General features: G+C 39.4%; 1 protein-coding gene across 9 annotated transcripts in view; it reads left to right on the forward strand.

Annotated features, from left to right (window-relative positions):
* Positions 1-20,873, forward strand: part of PIAS2 (protein inhibitor of activated STAT 2) — a 104,828-nt gene that overhangs the window by 21,934 nt on the left and 62,021 nt on the right. For 8 of the 9 annotated variants that reach the window (XM_033177814.1, XM_033177815.1, XM_033177821.1 and 5 more), the window contains one exon: positions 4,192-4,666. In XM_033177814.1, coding sequence (XP_033033705.1) covers positions 4,192-4,666 — 475 coding nt within the window. Of the gene's footprint in view, positions 1-3,536; positions 3,610-4,191; positions 4,667-20,873 lie in introns of all 9 variants that reach the window. The other variant, XM_033177819.1, reaches the window with a different exon arrangement.

Raw genomic sequence — 20,873 nt, forward strand, 5'->3', positions numbered from 1 at the left:
CCAAATTCTAGGCTGTTTTTGCAGTTTCTATCTCATGTTTTAGAATTGAAGAGCAATCTCAGGGAAATATTTTTATTCACTGGTGACTACGTGTAACTATCATGTATATCTGTTTGATGAGGTTTTTTGTGTTTTTTTTTTCGAGATGGAGTTTCCCTCTTGCTGCCTAGGCTGGAGTGCAATGGCATGGTCTCGACTCACTGCAACCTCCGCCTCCCAGTTTCAAACGATTCTCCTACCTCATCCTCTTGGGTAGCTGGAATTACAGGCACCTGCCACCACGGTGGGACCTGGCTAATTTTTTTGTATTTTTAGTAGAGATGGAGTTTCACCATGTTGGTCAGGCTGATCTCAAACTCCTGACCTCAAGTGATCCACCCACCTCAGCCTCCCAAAGTGCTGGGATTACAGGTATGAGCCACCGTGCCCAGCTTAATGAGTATTTTCTACCTAATGAGATAGCACCTTCAGCTTGTGTGTAGTGTTTCAATTATATAATATCCTAGCTTTAAAATTTTTAATAATTCTGTGTTTATTTTCATTTGATAAAGGAACAAGGTTGATATAAAACTCTGGTCTTAATTTATGTTAGTTTTTGTTTAGAATTTAGATTATGTATCTTTTTACACAATTCATTATGCCAACACATTTCTCTGTAGGGAAATTCCTCTGTGGAACACATAGCAGTTTTAACTGAAGTGGGTTGACTCAGGAGCCTTTGAGAGGCAGCACAGTGGAGTGGAAAAACCACTTGGAAAAAATTAGACTAAAGATACCGACATCAGAGGTTGATGGAGAAAAACAACTGAAATCCGTTCTTGGTAGTGTCAGCAGACTAACCTTAACCCCCATGAGGGCTCTGGCAACCCTCTCTGCTCACCACACCCACTCACTGGAGGAAGGGCCTGAAACTTGGTGGAAGACTAAGTTAAGAAAAAATAGGTATTACTTCTAGAGGAAGTGGGATCCAGTAAGGTTTGCCAAACAACATATTCATAGAATTTTACTTGGTAAGCTGCTTTGAGATTATTTTATCAGTAAGTGCTAAATAAAGGAGAGGGATTTTTGTTTTTTGTTTTTTGAGATGGGGTCTCATTCTGTCGTCCAGGATGGAGTGCAGTGGCTCCATCTCGGCTCACTGCAACCTCCACCTCGTGGTTTCGAGAAATTCTCCTGCCTCAGCCTCCCAAGTAGGAGGGACTACAGGCGTATACCACCACGCCCGGCTAATTTTTGGATTTTTAGTAGAGACGGGGTTTCACCATGTTGGCCAGGTTGGTCTTGAACTCCTGACTTCAAATGATCCACCCACCTTGCCTCCCAGAGTGCTGAGATTATAGGTGTGAGACACCATGCCCGGCCAAGGAGAGGGATTTTTTTTGGATGCTGGTTATTTTAAAATAGAAATTGATGACCAGAGGGAGGAAATGACTTTCCCAGGGTCCAAAGTCTTAGTACTTGGGCTTGAACAACTGCTGATTGCTGGCTTGAAGTTTTTCACAGGGGCCTGTTGACTTCATTACCTTTGGCTGTGTCTCCAGCAGTACTTTATCTTTGCAGCATTTCGTAATGCAAAGACTGTTCCATCTGCTATTCAGAATTCTGTGATTCCACATTCATAGTCTAAGCCCTTATCTCTTACTTTTTGTCTGTTTACAATAGTTGATAGAGCCAGTTGCATTAACATCCTTTGTCAAATAATGTTATCACTGGAAATATGAGATGTGAGACCTCCTAGAAATTCCTTTTGAGAGTCAAGCTTAGGTAGGGTGACTTTGTGCTTTATTTTGTCATTTCTGTAAAACAGCTTCCCTTAAAATGAAGAATATCTGACAGTAAGTATAAGGAGTGAAGCAAAGTAATGAATTCTGAGTTAGAAAAAATCATAGTTATATTGTACCTGTGTGATTGCCTTTTTTATTGTTAGTGTTCCACAATCAGTTGAAGTATTTACTAAGATTGAGGGAAAGATGCATCGTATTACTCGCTTGGGTAAACCCTTCCCAAGAAGCTGTTGTCTTCCATTTAATGCATGAGATGTTGAGTAAGCTGTGACTGGTTTGTTATGAGATAGGCCAAAAGTTTTCTTGTTTTCATTCTTTGTTGTCTGCACTGTAGAGGTAAGATGAATAAAATCTTCATCTTGCATGTGGAGGAAATAAAGCAAATTGAAATACAATGACCATGGCATTGTGGTATGTGTTGCTATTTAGAGTACGATTTAGAGCTGCCCTGTCCAGTGTGTGGTAGCTAGTGACCACATGTGGCTCTTAAGCACTCGAAGTGTGGTTAATCCAAATTGAGATGTATTGTCAGTGTAAAATATACACCAGATATTGAAGACTTAGTATGAAAAACTATCCCACTGACACTTTTAAAAAATGATTATTTTTAAATTACAAAAATTGATTGCATGTTGAGATGAAAAGATAGGTTTGATACATTGGGTTAACTATGTTAATGTAAATTATCATTATTATTTTTGAGACAGTCTTAATGTTGCCCAGGCTGGAGTATGGTGGCGTGATCACAGTTCACTGTAGCCTTGAATTCCTGGGTTCAAGTGATCCTCTCACCTCAGTCTCCTGAGTGGCTCGGACCACAGGCACACTGACCACCACGGCTGGCTAATTTTTAAATTTTTGTAGAGACAGAATGTTACTATGTTGTCCAGTGTGGTGTCGAACTCCCGGGCTCAAGTGATCCTCTTGTGTTGTCCTCCAAAGGCATTGGGATTACAGGTGTGAGCCACTGTTCTGGCCTCAGTTTTTTAAATGTGACTACCAGAAGGTTTAATGTGTGTCTTCTGTTAATTTGTGTTGGACAGCACTGAATTAGAGTATAAAATGGCCTGCCAGGATTACAATTTAATATCCTCTCACTTGTACAATATGAAATATGGAGACATATATAGTACACAAAGTATAGTTATGACAGTGTATATGGATTACTTTGGTATATTTAAATCTGTTTGCATTTTAGTAAACTAGCAAGTATTTATACCAACAAGTATTTAAAAACCATATAGAGTTTTAAACAATTGCTTCTGGGCCGTCCCTGAGACTTAAAAGTACAGAGAAACTGCCCCACATTTCCACTATACTGATGAGACAAACAGGTTGAAAAGGAATCCTAAGTGACTGTGGAGTGTGTAGCACGGGCCGGGTTGGAGGAGTGATGAGGGTGGGATGGGACACCAAACCACAGGTAGGTCTGCTGTGTACGTTTCTGACAGGGCTTTGGTCAGCTCCAGGTGTTCTTCCTCTTTCTTGCTAGATGGTGCATGTGTGGTATCTGACCCAAGTGTGATTTGCCTCTGAGTTCAGAATTGACTGGAAATCACTAAGTAGGTGGATTCCTGAGGCTGCAAGGAATTAAAAATACTCATCAAGTTTTGCTGAAAAAATAGAAGGTGTGATGTGAAGCTGAAACTGCTTATAACCTTTGTTTTACACCCAAGCACAAGCCAGTAGAGTAGCGTGGAGGAAATGTTGCTCTTTAAGATTGATGACTGCTCATTTCCTTGCTCTTCAAAGGTCTTTTTGTCATTTGGATACCCAGCTGGGAATTTCAGTCGTTTTAGAAGTTTGACTGACTGCTAAATAAGATGTATGTGATTTTTAGCTTTAATATTTTAAAATATTTTCATTATGTTGTTTGTTCCTTAATGTTTGAGTTGGGGTAAAAAATTCATTGCATTTTGGATCAGAGTTCTGACTTGATTTTTATAGATTTACTACTCAGCATCAAAATTTATACATCTAACATTGTGATTTTTTATTTGGTTAATTGGTGATAATTCTGTAACAAACATTACATTACATTGCATATTGGGAGGGGTTGGTTTTGAAAATGAGTATATTCATTGGTGATAGATTTTATAGTCATAAAGCAAATATCTGTTTACATTAGAGCATAATCAGATAATGAAGTGGTTAGTAGAAAACAATAGACTATCGATTACAATATTAAGATCTCATACAATAAAATGTAATTAACACCATAACTTGAATGTAATTTTTACGGGATTATTTTATGAATGGTAATGATTCTAAGTGGTATGTGAAATGCTGTTACTAGCACATGCCAGTTGATAGAATGCTGGAAAAATCACATTTTACATTATATTTTAGATAGGATTTTTGTATGCTTGAGGGTGACTTGGCTTATGTTTTTCTTCTTTCCTTTTAGAATATGGTTTCTAGTTTTAGGGTTTCTGAACTGCAAGTATTACTAGGCTTTGCTGGACGGAATAAAAGTGGACGCAAGCATGACCTCCTGATGAGGGCGCTGCATTTATTGAAGAGCGGCTGCAGCCCTGCGGTTCAGATTAAAATCCGAGAATTGTATAGACGCCGATATCCACGAACTCTTGAAGGACTTTCTGATTTATCCACAATCAAATCATCGGTTTTCAGTTTGGATGGTAGCTCATCACCTGTAGAACCTGACTTGACCGTGGCTGGAATCCACTCTTTGCCTTCCACTTCAGTTACACCTCACTCACCATCCTCTCCTGTTGGTTCTGTGCTGCTTCAAGATACTAAGCCCACATTTGAGATGCAGCAGCCATCTCCCCCAATTCCTCCTGTCCATCCTGATGTGCAGTTAAAAAATCTGCCCTTTTATGATGTCCTTGATGTTCTCATCAAGCCCACGAGTTTAGGTAAGTGTTAGAGAATTCAGTTTCTTCTGAACAAGAGAGTAAATGAAATGAGAGACCTTCAACTATTGATTAATGATGTGCTGTTAATATAATAAAATTGAGACATCAATGCCCAGTGTTTGAATTTAGAGATAAAAATTCTGCAACCATGACTGAAATCTAACAAAATTTATTTCATATCATTTGAGCTCTCTTCTTTTCCAATTCTTTTATTGTGGTAAAATACACATAATATAAAATCTATCATCTTCAACATTTTAAAGTGTACAGTTGAGTGGTGTTAAATATGTTGGTAATGTTGTGCAACCATCACTGCCATCCATCTCCAGAACTCTTTTCATCTTCTGAAACTGAAACTCTGTACCCATTAAACAATAGCTTTCCTTTCTTCCCCTCCCACTAGCCCCTGGCAGTTACTATTCTGCTTCCACTGTCTGTGATTTTGATTATTCCAAGTACCTCATATCATTGGAATCATACAGTATGTATTTCTCTTGTGACTGGCTTGTTTCACTAAACTTAATGTCCTCAAGGTTCTAACATGCTGTAGTTTATGTTAGAATTTTCTGCCCTTTAAAGGCTAAATAATACAATAGTATACACTTTTAAAGAAAAATAGTAATCTTTTACTCACTGCACCCCTCACTCTCACTTTCAAGAGGCAACAACCTTAATTATTTTAGCCGTTTCTTCTGGTTTTACTTCTATATTTCTGTGTTATAGGATACCACGTTTTGCTAATCCATTGATGGACACTTGGGTTGCTTCCACATCTTAGCTATTGTGAATAATTCTGTGGACATGGGTATACAAGTATCTCTTTGAGACCCTGCTTTTCAATTCTTCTGGCTGTATACTCACAAGTGGAATTGCTGGATAACATGGTCATTCTGTTGTTAGTATTTTCAGGTATCACTGTACTGTTTTCCATGGCAGCTGCACCATTTTACATTCCCTTCAACAGTGCACAAGGGTTCCAATTTCTCCACATCCTTAACAACACTTTTATTTTCCTTTTTTTTTTTTTTTTTAAATAGTGGCCATTCTAATGAGTGTCAGGTGGTATCTTATTGCAGCTTTGATTTGCATTGCTGTAATGACGGTGGTGATGTACATTTTCATGTGCTTTTTGGCCATTTATGTATCTTTCAGGAAATGTATAGCCAAGTCTCTTGCCCATTTTTGAATTGGTTTGTTTTATTATTGTTGAGTTTTAGGAGTTCTCTATATATTATGGATATAATCCCTTATCAGATATATGAATTTGCAAATATTTTCTCCCATTCTGTGGCTTGCTGTTTTTACTCTGTTGATAGTGTCTTTTGATGTACAACTTAAAATTTTTTCATGAAATTCCAATTTGTTTATTTTTTATTGTTGTTTCCAATGCCTTTGGTGTCATATCCAAGAAATCATTGCTAAACTTCATGCTGTGAAGGTTTTGCCCTGTGTTTTCCTCTAAGAGTTTTATAGTTTTAGGTCTTACATTTAAGCCTGATCTCTTTTGAGTTAATTTTTGTATATGGTATTAGGTGAGTGTCCAGCTTTGTTCTTTTGTTTGTGGATATCCAGTTTTTCCCCACCATTTGTTGAAAAGCCTGTCCTTTCCCTCACTTGTCAAAAAGTATTTGTGTATGTGAAGTTTTATTTCCAGGTTAGCTGTTCCAAGGTCCCCAACCCTCAGGCCATCGACTGGCACCAGTCCACAGCCTGTTAGAAACCAGGTTGCACAGCAGGAAGTGAACAGCAGAAGAACCAGCATTACAGCCTGAGCTCCACCTCCTGTCAGATCAGCAGCGGCATTAGATTCTCATAGGTGCAGGAACCCTATCGTGAACTGTTTGTGTAAGGGATCTAAATTGCATGCTCCTTATGAGAATCTAATGCCTTATGATCTGAGGTGAAACAGTTTCATCCAGAAACCATTTCCCTGGTCTGTGGGAAAATTGTCTGCCATGAAACTGGTCCTGGTGCCAAAAAGGTTTTGGACTGTTGATTTATTCCACTGGTCTAGATGTCTGTCTTTATGCCAGTACCACAGTTTTGATTACCGTAGCTATGTGATATGTCTTGGAATCAGGAAGAGTGAATTCTCCAGCTTTAATTATTTTGTAAGATTGTTTTGGTTGTTTGGGACCCTTGAGATTCCACATGAATTTTAGAATGAGTTTTTCTATTTCTGAGGAATTGCAGTGAATCTGTTAATTGGTTTGGGTGGTATTGATATCTTAACAATATTAAGTCTTTCTTTTCCCACACAGACTGATGGGGAAAAAAAAATTAAGTCTTCCAGTACATGAAAATGAGCTGTGTTTCTATTTATTTATGTGTTCTTTAATATCTTTAAGCGATGTTTTGTAGTTTTTATTGTACGGGTTTTCATTTTCTTGGTTAATTTTGAAATATTTTTTCTTTTTGATTCTATTGTAAAAACTGCATAATTTCTTTTTCATCTTATTTATTATTAGTTTATAAAAATGCAATTGATTTTTGCATGTTGACTTTGTATTCTGCTACTTTACTGAATTCATTTATTCTAACATGTTTTTTGTGTGGAATCTTTAAGGTTTACTGTGTATAAGAGCCTACCATCTGTGAACAGGAATAATTTTACTTCTTTCTTTTCTGTTTGTATGCCTTTTATTTCTTTTTCTTGCTTAGTTGCTCTGGCTAGAACTTACCTCAAGCATTCTTATGGTGTAGAACTCAGATTGCTTCTGTGTGAATGGGAATAGACACAAGTCTTATTTATTGATCCTGATTTTGTGTTTTGATACTTTTAATATTTTTAAGGGGATTTATTTTCCATTTAATGTAGGTTTTAAACTGATTTTCTAAGAAATAAACTTTTTATATTTAATTTTATTCCCTTTTTTTTTTTTTTTTTGAGACAGAGTCTGGCTCTTTCGCCCAGGCTGGAGTGCAGTGGCTGGATCTTAGCTCACTGCAAGCCCTGCCTCCCAGGTGTTCGCCATTCTCCTGCCTCAGCCTCCCGTGTAGCTGGGACTACAGGTGCCCGCCACCTCGCCCAGCTAGTTTTTTGTATTTTTTAGTAAAGACGGTTTCACCGTGTTAGCCAGGATAGTCTCGATCTCCTGACCTCGTGATCCGCCCGTCTCCGCCTCCCAAAGTGCTGGGATTACAGGCTTGAGCCACCGCACCCGGCCCTATTTAATTTTATTTCTAAAGTGGCACAGGGAGTTTGACATGTATTTTTTAGCTTTTATTTAATGCCCATCAATTGCCTACAATGTGACTAATAAATTTTTACTTTGCTGTGTTATAATTCTTACTGCCTAATGAAATTGTTTACAGATATATTTGGATTTCTTTATGAAATAAATGGAGAAGTAATATTTCATAGTCAATCTGGAAGATTACTTTCTTTCTTGGGAAAACCCTTTTTATTTTCAGTCATGTGAAAACCCTTAAACGTATCAGTGTGCTTTTTCCCTGTCTTACAGGATTGTACTGCAGTCTGTCTTGGTTAAGTCAGAAGGTTGTGAGGGGTAGAGCTAGTAAATGGGTTAGTGTGGCCTGACTAGGGGCAGGCAAGGTGGCTATTTTTTTTTTTCTTTCAGTTTTTTGCTTTTTGCTTTATGTTTTAGTAAAACTGGTGATCCAAGCAAGTGGAGTATTGCATTTTATCTCTTTATTACATTCACTTTGAAATAAGGATTGAGTGTTTGTTCACATTTTATTATTTGTACAAAGTCCTATGAGTAGAATGATTGGATCAAGTAATAAGAACATTTTAGACTCTTGAAAACATATTGCCAAATTATTTTAGTGCCAGTTTAAATTCCACAAGCAAAGTGAGAGAATGCCTGTCATATCTCATTACTTTTTGCCTTTATTGGGTGCTATTAAAAACAGATCTTTGTGATTTTTAGATGAAAACTTGTATCTTGCTTAAATTTTTATTTTTAAAATTAGTAGCAGGAGCAAGTATTTTATTCTATATTATCTTACTTGGTTTTTTTTTTTTTTTTTTTTTTTGAGACAAAGTCTTGTTCTGTCGCCCAGGCTGAAGGGCATTGGTGCCGTCTCAGCTCACTGCAGCCTCCACTTTCCAGGTTCAAGCAGTTCTCCTGCTCAGCCTCCTGAGTAGCTGAGGCTGCAGGCACGTGCCACCACACCCAATTAATTTTGTATTTTTAGTAGAGATGGGGTTTCACCATGTTGACCAGACTGGTCTTGAACTCTTGACCTCAGGTGATCCACCCGCCTTGGCCTCCCAAAGTACTGGAATTACAGGCATGAGCCACCATACCTGGCCAACAAGAGCAAGTATTTTAAATGCTTATTACCCAGTTGTCTGTCTTTTATGATTTTACTTTCATCTTTAGCCTTGTTTTTAAAGAGTTGATTTATCTAGTTAAAATATTTCCCTAATTTGTTTTGTAATTCCTCCTTTATCATGGTATTTGGACAGTATCATGCACAATGTTGTGGCTCATTTATATGTTCTGCCCCAGCAGTTAATTGTAAATTTATTACTTACAAAAATTTTTTTTTCCTTATTTATGTTGAAGGACTAGCAAATTTATTACTTTCTATTATTCTGAGAAAGATTCAGACTAGTGATATGCTTAAGTAGCCCTACTTCATGAGGCTCCTCAGGAATATGGCTAAGCATAGGACAGAGAGGATAAGAGGGTCTGTAGGTAGTGGTTACAGTAGAATGTGTTTTAGAGACATGGACAGAAGACTGGGGACTAAGTAAGTGAAGATGCTTGTAGTAGGCTTTTGCTCAGTGGTACTCCAAGAGGGAGACATGGGAGAGGCCTTGTCCTTTTCTCTTTCCTTGCCTTCCTACTTTGTTCACAAATAGAAATAGAAATTTTCTTACTTTGCTCTGTTCATCACAGAATTTCTCTTTTATTAACCTCAGTAAAATTAAATAGTATGCTCATTATAAATTTACTAAAATAAAACTTTTCATGTTTGGTGTTCAAAACTATCTCATTTGGCTTAGATAAAATAATGCCAGAGATATTTTGTTTTGAAGAGTAACTCCCTGCATTTTGCTTATAGCTTCAGCTAGAATGCCAGAAATACACATAGCCTCATGGCTTATACACTTTCTACCCTTTTACTAAAAACTAATAATGTTTTTCAGGAATCCTACCTATCACTGTTTTTTTCTTTTTCTTTGAGATGGAGTCTCACTCTGCTGCCCAGGCTGGAGTGCAGTGGCACGATCTCGGCTCACTGCAAGCTCCGCCTCGCAGGTTCACGCCATTCTCCTGCCTCAGCCTCCCAAGTAACTGGGACTACAGACGCCCGCCACCATGCCCGGCTAATTTTTTGTATTTTTAGTAGAGACGGGGTTTCACCATGTTAGCCAGGATGGTCTCGATCTCCTGACCTCATAATGCACCCGCCTCGGCCTCTCAAAGTGCTGGGATTATTACAGTTGTGAGTCACCATGCCCATCCCCTATCACTGTCTTTATAAACATTTTCTTATCTTGTCTTCCCAAAAGAGAAAAAAAAGTGATTTTCATAAGGTATAATCTTAAGATGTCAGATTGATGAAACAATTGGATATAATAAATTATCTCATAGACTTTAGGTAGAAAGTTAAAATGTCAGTAAAATACCATATAGTTTACCAAATAAAAGTGGAAAAAATTTAATCATTTCTCATGATGACCTTTAATTGAATATTTTTAGAGCCACAGCATCTAGGGCAATGGCATTGCATTCAGAAGTTGGTTACTTTTTGAATGGTTAGGTTTTATGATGAAACTACTTAGAAAAATTGGCCAGGCGCGGTGGCCCAAGCTTGTAATCCCAGCACTTTGGGAGGCCGAGACGGGCGGATCACGAGGTCAGGAGATCGAGACCATCCTGGCTAACACAGTGAAACCCCGTCTCTACTAAAAATACAAAAAAACTAGCCGGACGAGGTGGCGGGCGCCTGTAGTCCCAGCTACTCGGGAGGCTGAGGCAGGAGAATGGTGTGAACCCGGGAGGCAGAGTTTGCAGTAAGCTGAGATCCGGCCACTGCACTCCAGCCTGGGCGACAGAGCGCGACTCCGTCTCAAAAAAAAAAGGAAACTACTTAGAAAAATAAAAGTTTAGTGAAAATCACATATTTAGAATAATGCTGTGGAGAAACCTGTTTACTTTTGGGAACTGAGAATTAAAAATCGTCAGAAGTCAAAAGAGATACAATCATATCTATGTATCAGACCACATATTCCTAATGTTCTAAGGCAAGGCTGTGTATTTTAATTTATAGACAGTTGATTAAATGATTTCTAAGCCATCAACATATTGTTGAGTAGAAATTAGTTAACAACAAGGGAGAGACTGGAAGAGCTATGGCAGGAAAAACAGACATGAGGTCAAAAATGTCATTCCAGAACTTCTTGGGATTTTGAAACCATAGCCCTATGTCAAAAAGCCATAATGACTATGTACTTTTTTTTTTTGGAGATGGAGTCTTGCACTGTCACCTGGGCTGGAGTTGCAGTGGCTTGATTATGGCTCGCTGCAACCTCCGCCTCCCAAGTTCAAGCAATTCTCCTTACCTCAGCCTCTCAAGTCGCTGGGATTACAGGCACCCGCCACCACGCCCAGCTATTTTTTTGGATTTTTTTTTTTTTTTTTTTTTTTTTTTGAGGTGGAGTCTCGCTCTGTCGCCCGGACTGGAGTGCAGTGGCCAGATCTCAGCTCACTGCAAGCTCTGCCTCCCGGGTTTACGCCATTCTCCTGCCTCAGCCTCCCGAGTAGCTGGGACTACAGGCGCCCGCCACCTCGCCCAGCTAGTTTTTGTATTTTTAGTAGAGACGGGGTTTCACTGTGTTAGCCAGGATGGTCTCGATCTCCTGACCTCGTGATCCGCCCGTCTCGGCCTCCCAAAGTGCTGGGATTACAGGATTGAGCCACCGCGCCCGGCCTTTTTTTGAATTTTTAGTGGAGACAGGGTTTCACTATGTTGGCCAGACTCATCTCGAACTCCTGACCTCATGATCTACCCACCTCAGCCTCCCAGACTGCTGGGATTACTGGCATGAGCCACTGCCCGTGGCCCATAGTGAGTATATTCTATTTAAGAAGATACATTAGTATATAGTTTTGCAGCTTGGGATTATTTCTATTCAAAAGGATTGACATAAAAAATTTTTTATCACTTGAAGTGAAAAATTGTGGTATCTTGAAAACATGAGTGTATACAATAATACTAAACAAAGTACTCTGTAGCTAAGGTTCTACTGTTAACAAAATGGATAATGCCCTAATCTAAAAACAAACTAGCAAAAATTTCCATTTTCTTTCCTTAAATAACTGTCCTCATGTGCTCTCATGGGCAGTCTTGTTTTCCTCTTCAATTTTTTAAGGTTTTTGGTTTTTTTTTTTTTTGAGACAGAGATTTGCTCTTGTTGCCCAGGCTGAAGTGTAATGGCACGGTCTCAGCTCACTGCAACCTCTGCCTCCCGGGTTCAAGCGATTCTTCTGCCTCCGCCTCCCGAGTAGCTGGGATTACAGGCATGTGCCACCACGCCTGGCTAATTTTTGTATTTTTAGTAGAGACAGAGTTTCACCATGTTGGCCGGACTGGTCTCTTCTCTTTCATTTTAAAACCTTTTCCAACTGCACAGAGTCTGGTTGAGAGAGTGGGGACACTGTTCTGTTTGTACTATCTGTGAATAGTATTCCCTAGAGTTTTGCACCATGACAATCTTTCTTAACAGAATTTCCTGAAAATTTATTACAGCAGATTTATTGTAGTAGTTGTATTATCTTATAAATGTACCATAACTTACCCAGTACTTTTTTGATGTACATCTTCAGTGGCTTTCACTGTTTAAATTATTCATTCAGAAGTGTTTTTGTGTATAGCATGTATCAGGCATTGTTCTTGCAGTTTTACAGTCATTGCAGCTATGAACAACTTTTGCATATGTTTCTGAATACTTGCACACATATATACAAAGGATAAATGCCCGGATGTGAAGTTGTTGGGTCAAAATATGAATATTTAATATTTTGATATTCACCGTTAGAAATTCGACAGTATCTTCCACAGCATTGCACCAATTTGTACTCCATTTGTGTGTGTGGAGGTACTGTTTTCCCTATACCCTCATCAGCATTGAATTGTTGGTCTTTTAATTTTTGCTAATTTGAAAGGTGAAAAATTAATGAGGATCCATCTGTTTTTATCCTTAAATTCCTGAAGAACATTAGGACACACTCATTAAGCTTCTGGATATGATTAAACAGGATTCAAATGATATGCACATTAATGTTAAAGCCATTAAAATAGAATATTCTAATTTATATATTATTTTTATTAACTCAGGTAACAAGTATATAATAAGGACTTAATTTGGATATGGCTGTGTAGCCTTTCCCCTCTCCACCGAGACAGAGTCTCATTCTGTCGCCCAGGCTGGAGTGCAGTGGTGGGATCTTGGCTCACTGCAAACTCCGCCTTCTCTGTTCAAGCGATTATCCTGCCTCAGCCTCCCAAGTAGCTGGGATTACAGGCATGTGCCACCAAGCCCAGCTAATTTTTGTCTTCTTAGTAGAGACAGGGTTTCACTATGTTGGCCAGGCTAGTCTTGAACTCTTGACCTCATGATCCGCCCGCCTTGACCTCCCAAAGTGTTGGAATTACAGGCGTGAGCCACCGTGCCCAGCAGCTACGTAGTCTTAATTGTGGAGAAGCCAGAAGTGTGAGATGGGCTTTAAGGTGTTTGTTACCTAGTTAGGGAGATAATGTTCACATTCAAAATAAGTAGCAAGTAGATATGTGTTTGCATGATAAAGCACTATCAGTTGTACATCTAAAGGTCAGTTACTGCATTGGCCTAATGAATGGGGAATTCAGTCAAGGCTGCTTGTAGTGAGACTTGAGGGAGCTTTGAAGGATGAATGCACCTACTTTGGATTGGCAGAATTTATAGGAGAAGAAATGCCAAGAAAGGGAGAACTGTGAGTGGTCACAGAAGTAGAAAATAAAATGGTTTATTTTAGAAATAAATGGAATAAAATACAATTGCATCTATATAGCAATATTCAATTGTTTACAAATACAGTTTTCACTGAACACTGCTTTAAATTATTATCCCATTACATCAAAATTTTTCTAATTTAATCAGATTTAATTATTTAATCAGAATAAAATAGAAAATAAAGTGGTACACACCCACAGGTAAAGTAAGCCGTTTGAACCGAGTAAGCCCTGGAGGGGGCTTGAGGAAATGTAGCTTTGCTAGGAAAGAGCCTGGGGTCGCTCAGAGATCGGAGGCTGGTAAGTATTTTTGGGCAGAGGAAGGGGGTTGAAAGTGATAAGGTGGACTAACTCCTCACTGATGGGGGACTGGCAGGAGTTGGGGCTGCTGTTTCATTTGTAGAAGGTTATAATAGGCTTTCAGTAGGGTGGTGGTAGTAAAAATGGAGAGGAAGCATCACTGGTGATTATTAATAAAATGATAATTTCTGTATAGATAAATCACCTACAAATAACTAAGGTTTGCTGTGTTCTATTTAAATCTGGTTAAATTCAAAAAACTTTGGTGTATATAATGGTATTATAATTTAAAGCAATGTTCAGTGAAAACTGTGTGAATAGTTGAATATTGCTATATAGATGCAGTTGTAAAGTGTTTCTTAAAAGCATTGTGTGTGCCTGTTGGTTCCAACATGTTGAGAAACATGTTATCAAAAATGAGCTAGTTTGCTAATATAGAAGAGAGCCTATATTGACTTTATATATTTCTTCTGTTACAACTGTATGATAATGTTCTTTTTGTGTGTGTATTTTTATTTCTACATATTTGAGGGTCAGCCCTTCTTTATTTTTAAACAAATTTACATTTTTTGTCCCAAGTTTTAAAAATTATTTTTTACTTTTTTGGTAGATGGGGGTCTCACTGTATTGCCCAGGCTGGAGTGCAGTGGTTATTCACAGGCATGATTATTGTGCACTGCATCCTTAAACTCTTGGCCTCAAGTGAACCTCCTGCCTCAGCCTCCTGAGTAGCTGGGACTATAGGTGTGTGTCACTGTGCCCTGCCCTGCCCAGTTGTTTTGTTTTGTTTTGTTTTGTTTTGTTTTGTTGAGACAGGGTCTCTCTGTCTCTCACCCAGGCAGGGTACAGTTGTGAGATCACAGCTCACTGTAGCCTAACCTGTGCTGAAGTGATCCTCCCAAGCAGCTGGGACCACAGGTGTGCACCACCATACCCAGCTAATTTTTACATTTTTTTTTTTGTAGAGACCAGGTCTTGCCGTGTTCCCTAGGCTGGTCTTGAACTCCTGCGCTCAAGTGATCATCCCTTCTCAGCCTTCCAAAGTGCTGGGATTATAGGCATGAACCACCGTGCCCATTCTCAATTTTTTGTTTACTGTGGTAAAGTACATACTGTCTTGACCATTTTAAAATCCAGTGGCATGAAGTATATTAATATTGTGCAACCATCCCTGCCATCTATCTCTAGTACCCTTTTCATCTTGCAAAACTGAAACTCTATACCCATTTAACAGTAATTCACTATTCCCTCTTCCCCAGATCCTGGCAACCACCATCCTGCTTTCTAAGATTCTGACTACTCTAGATTTCTCATATAAGTAGAATCATACTTATATCTCTTATTATTTGATTTACATGTCATATTATTTGTCTTCTTCTGACTGGCTTATTTCACTAAACGTAATGTCCTCAAGGTTTGTCCATGTTATAACATGTCAGATTTTTTTTTTCCTTTTTAAGGCATAGTAATATTCTATTGTATGTGTATACTATGTTTTATTCATTTATTCTCAAATGGACACTTGACTTGCTTCCACATTTTAGCTATTGTGAATGATACTGCTATGACTGTGGGTATACAAACATCTCTTCAAGATTCTGTTTTTTAATTCTTATGAGTATACACGCAGAAGTGGAATACGTGATCATATGGTAATTCTATTTTTAATTATTTGAGGAACCACTAAACTGTTTTCCACAGCAGCTGCACCATTTTACATTCCCCACCAGCAGTGCACAGGGGTTCCAGTTTCTCCCTGTCCTCATCAGCACTTATTTTTTTTTTTTTTTGATAGTGGCCATCCTAATGGGTGTGAGGTGGCATCGCATTGTAGTTTTGATTTGCATTTCTCTAATGATTAGTGATGTTGAGCATGTTTTCATGTGCATATTTGCCATTTGTATGTACTTGGAGAAATGTCTGTCCAAGTCCTTTGTCCCTTTTTAAACTGAGTTGTTTTCAGTTGTTGAGTTTTAGAAGTCCTGCTCCTACCCTACCCCCTTTTATTTTAGTGCAGCATTGCAGTGGTAGAAGACATTATTTTGTTGGTGATGATACAGTAGCTGGTAGGTGATGAGAACCAGAGAGCTCAGGATCTTAGGAAATGCAGAGTAATTAAACTGACTCATTCATTGTTACTTTATGAATTATTTTACTGTTAGATTGGCTAGACTGAGCCATTTTAATCCATAAAGCTACCTATAAAACCTCTTCGTTTATCTTTTCCCTGTGTTAGCCATATTATGAGCCCCTGTTAACCTGGGCAGTAACTGCTAGGAAGCATTCTTGTTTTTGTTTTTTATAGATGGAATCTTGCTCTGGTCACCCAGGCTGGAGTGCGGTGGTGTGATCTCGGCTCACTGCAAACTCCACCTCCCGAGTTGTAGTGATTCTGCTACCTCAGTCTCCTGAGTAGCTGGGCTTACAGGCATGGGCCACCATATCTGGCTAATTTTGTATTTTTGGTAGAGACGGGGTTTCGCCATGTTGGCCAGGCTGGTCCGAACTCCTGACCTCAGGTGATCCTCCCACCTTGACCTTCCAAAGTGCTGGGATTACAGGAGTGACCCACTGCACCTAGCCTAGGAAGCATTTTTACTGAAATATAAACCAGTTTATTAAAAGGTGTCAATATATTACTTGCAGGGGGTGATAGTGGGGGATGACTTGGCAGGTTTTATATTAAGTATATTTAACATTTAGGCGCATTAAAATATTAATTTTTGACCTAAATGTCTTATCAAGATAAAGTCATTGTTACGAAATAGGTAACAAATATATCTGTTGAACTGCTTGTTTTTTCCTGAAATTTTGGTATCTTTTAAAAAGCATAGACTTTTGATGAGGACTTCCAGAAGTGAAAATATATTACATGTGTAGTATCTTAACTGTTTTCAGAATGCCTTCACATGTTACTGCATTGAGTCCACAAAACAATCTTAAGGCAGATGAGAAAAGTGTTACTCCCATTTGAAATGAGGAGTAGAGAGACTTGCAAATTTCCTAAATGACTTCGATAGTAACCAGTAGGGGTAAGGCTAGGGTATAGGACTGTTACATTCTGGTCTAGTTAAGTTTAAAAATTTATAAAGAGGAGAAAAGGATCCATAGATTTAGAGCAGTCATAACTATTATATCATACTAGTAGCCTACTCATTTAGTAATTATAAGTGAATCTGAATATAATATTTGGAATTGATAAGATTATGCCAAAATTCATGAAATTGTGGCATTATTTCATTTACTGTTGCTATGTAATATACTCTTCCAAAACATAGTGGTGAAAGCAGTTATTTTATTATGCTTCTTAGAAACAAGAACTCGGAGTTACAAGGAAAATGAGCACTCAAACAAAGGATTTCTCAGCAAGGCAAATTTACTTCTGCAAAAGGGTGCTGCTTGCACTTCTGGCCACTGCGAGAGCACACCAAACAAAGGAGGGAAGGGGTTTTTATCCCTAACATGGTTAATCCCTGGTTCTGTGTCCTGTCCCCATTAGCTGGAGTCAGACCGCACAATCTACACTGACCCGATTGGCTATTGTTTAAAATTGAATATGTCTAATTAGGTGGGAAGGGAGAGGCTGTTTGTTACCGTACAAGGCATGTTCCCGCACGTGTGGGAAGGGTAGTTCTGATGGGAAGAGCTGTTTTGGCGGTAGGGGCAGTTTACAGAATGGGTAGCCAGGAGTGAAGAGGATGCTTTCCAAATAAGGAAGAGATGTCAGTTACAGATTGGGACTGGTGGGAGAAGTTGTTAACAGAGCAGATAGTTTAGGAGAAGAGACAAGGAAGTTGATCTCGAGAACAAAGAAAAAGGAAGTCACAAATTAAACCTTTGAAGAGCAACTTACCATACTTGACAGTTCCCTTCTTTTGATTTTTATATTTCTTCCTCTTCAAATATTTTTAACATTTCTTGACTCTGTTGTTCTGTCTGGTTTTCTAAAAGTAAGAGCTTATCTGAATAAGGTGGTGGGGGGATTGAAAAAGGTTTTAGTGAGAGTTGTTTCAATAAGCCTTTGTGCTAGGCTTTGGGCACAGGGTATGATATAACATCCTACAAGAATAAGCACACCTATTACAATGGCAAGAGAAGTAAGGATTGAGGACATAAGTCCTTTCCATTTGCCGAACCATTTTTCCATTAAATTAGTGAAGGGGGCCGGGCGCTGTGGTTCACGCCTGTAATCCCAGCACTTTGGAAGGCCGAGGCAGGCAGATCACGAGGTCAGGAGATCGAGACCATCCTGGCTAACATGGTGAAACCCCGCTCTACTAAAAATACAGAAAAAAAATTAACTGGGCTTGGTGGCAGTCGCCTGTAGTCCCAGCTACTCGGGAGGCTGAAGCAGGAGAATGGCGTGAACCCGGGAGGCACAGCTTGCAGTGAACTGAGATAGCACCGCTGCATTCCAGGCTGGGCAACAGAGCAAGACTCTATCACCCAAAAAAAAAAAAAAAATGAGTGAAGGGATCGTTTATTCCTGAATTTTTAGCTAGTTCATTGGATAAAGCAGTAAGACCTTGTAATGCTTTTGTTATGGTTCCATCGGGAGCAGTATTATTAGGTATAAAGGCACAACATTGAGTTCCAATGATGACGCAAACTCCACCTTTCTCTGCTAGTGTCATGTCTAATGCTATTCTATTTTCCCAAGCCATTTGGCTGGTGTTTAGCTATCCCTTTAATAGTATCTCTAGTATAGTTAACAAATCGTTGCTGGTTGTAATAGATGTAATTTATCCAATCTACATTTTTATTTACAGTTAACCACCAGAATAGTATGGACTCAAACCCTGCGCTATCTAATTTTGCACCTTAAATTCATCTGGCACTCCTCTCGGGACTCCTGTGGCATCTGTATTAGCATGAGGCTCAAAGGACCCATGAGGGCCATTTCTTGTTTTATGATGCTTTGTCTTTATCCTTTTTGGTTGATGAAATTCTAGGGTGAACGGGATGGCCAATTGGATCAGAGCACAAGTGCCACTCTAGTTACTTGGCAGTGTCCAGTAATGGTCTGCCGCAATACCACCATACATCCACTTGGGGATGGATCAGGGCAGACTGATGGGTCAGCTCTCAGAGTGGCTTAAGCTCACTGCATCTCTTTAGGTCTCCAAGAAATGCTAAGTTTTCCCCTTGTTGTGAGAGACATGAGGTAAAATTGACATGGGGAGACAGAAGCTGAATGGCCCTCAGGGGCTGACCCATAGGGTGCCGAACTTCAGGGAATAGCCGAGAGAGAGCTCAGCATAATTCATTACCCCAGGCTGTGGGGCATTGGAAGAGAGCTACCTTACAGTTCGTGTCTGGTCGGCTACAGGACCATCTGAGTGGAAAGGGGATAATCTGGGCCTCTGGCCTGCAGTGCGCACAAGCATAACAATCTCTTTTGTTTAGAGTGCGGATGGAATATTTAATCCATTTCAGCCAGGTATTTGCGTCTTTGTATCCCGTCTCTAGAGCTATAGTCTGCCTTAAGTCTTTTACCTTCACAGCTGTTACCTTAGTTGGGTGGTTCTGGAGATGGGAGGAGAATGCTGGGCATGATATGTTTGGGGAAAGTGTTAGATCCCGTACATTCTCCGGACTCTGGGTCTGGATTTCTTTATTGTTTTTAACTGATGGTCTAGCCAGCCTTAGAGAGAAGATTCCTACAGGGTCCTGTCCTGTAACATCTGCTCCTAACCCATACCATTCGAATATGGAGGGTTCTTGGGCCACTGTTTGGGGATTATCTATAATTAGCAATAAGGGGTTACACTGCAGTGACTTACAATTTGGTGGGGTGGGACCATGAATAAGTCGGAGTTTCTGTTTCAGTCCTTGCAACTTATTTGAAGAAGGGGGCCTGGCTGTCCATCCTCCATATTGGATGGTCCACCAAACATTTGTCCAGTCACCACAGGAACTTTTTAAGGATCCATACTTATACTTTGTTGACTCACTACAGTATGGACATAGATACTTATCTACATTTGATAGCTGCCTTTGAGCTCGTTCATCTCCACATGAGATGACTGAACGAGGGTCGAACTGAAGGGTTAAGGGATGGTTAGTTTGAGTCACATAGATGACAAGGTAACCTTCTGTTGGAAAGAAAAGGGAAAATAATATTAAGCCCTTTTTAGAGTTAATTTGGTGGGGGTGGGCCCTGGGGTGACAGCTCATTTTTCTCTGGCTGTGGAAGCCACTCCTTTCACTCACATGTGGTGTGTCCATCCCCTTTTGGCCATGCAGACAGCGGTTTCTGTAGTTAGAAGCACTAGATAGGGTCCTTCCCAAGCGGTTCGTGTTTTCCTTCCTTCCAGCTTTTGATGAGAACGTGATCCTCAGGCTGACGCTGACATCCTGGGAACTCCAAGGGTGGCATCTCTGCAAAAGGCCTTTAGTTTTGAGGGAGGAGAAAGTGGAAGACAGACCAAGTATATAGCTCCTGAAAAATAGATCTTTAGTTTCAAACGTAGGAATGTCAGCAGTGGAGTGTAAATAAGGCAACCCATATAGCATTTCATAAGAAGATAAGCCAGTATCTTTCTGAGGGGCAATTTGGACCCTCAGTAAGGCAATAGGAAGGCATTTGGTCCATGGTAGTCGAGTCTCTAAGGTTAATTTGGTTAGGTGGCTTTTTAGGGTTTGGTTTATTCTTTCTACTTTTCCTAATGAAGATGAGTGCCAAGGGGTATGGTATTCCCATCTTTTTTCTAATACCTGGGCTAGCTTGTTAATGACATATGCAGTCAAATGGGTTCTATTATCTGAATCAATATTTTCTAGTAATCCAAACCTAGGTATAATATTTTTGATTAATGCCTTAACTACATTACTGGTAGCTGCACTTGAAAAGGGAATAGCTTCTACCCGGTGAGTAAGGTGATCCAGTATTACTAGTAGATACTTCAGGCGACCTATTGGGGGCATTTCGGTGTAA

The sequence above is a fragment of the Trachypithecus francoisi genome, unplaced genomic scaffold, assembly GCF_009764315.1.
Source record: "Trachypithecus francoisi isolate TF-2019V2 unplaced genomic scaffold, Tfra_2.0 Lachesis_group19, whole genome shotgun sequence".
In the NCBI taxonomy this organism is placed as follows: Eukaryota; Metazoa; Chordata; class Mammalia; order Primates; family Cercopithecidae; genus Trachypithecus; species Trachypithecus francoisi.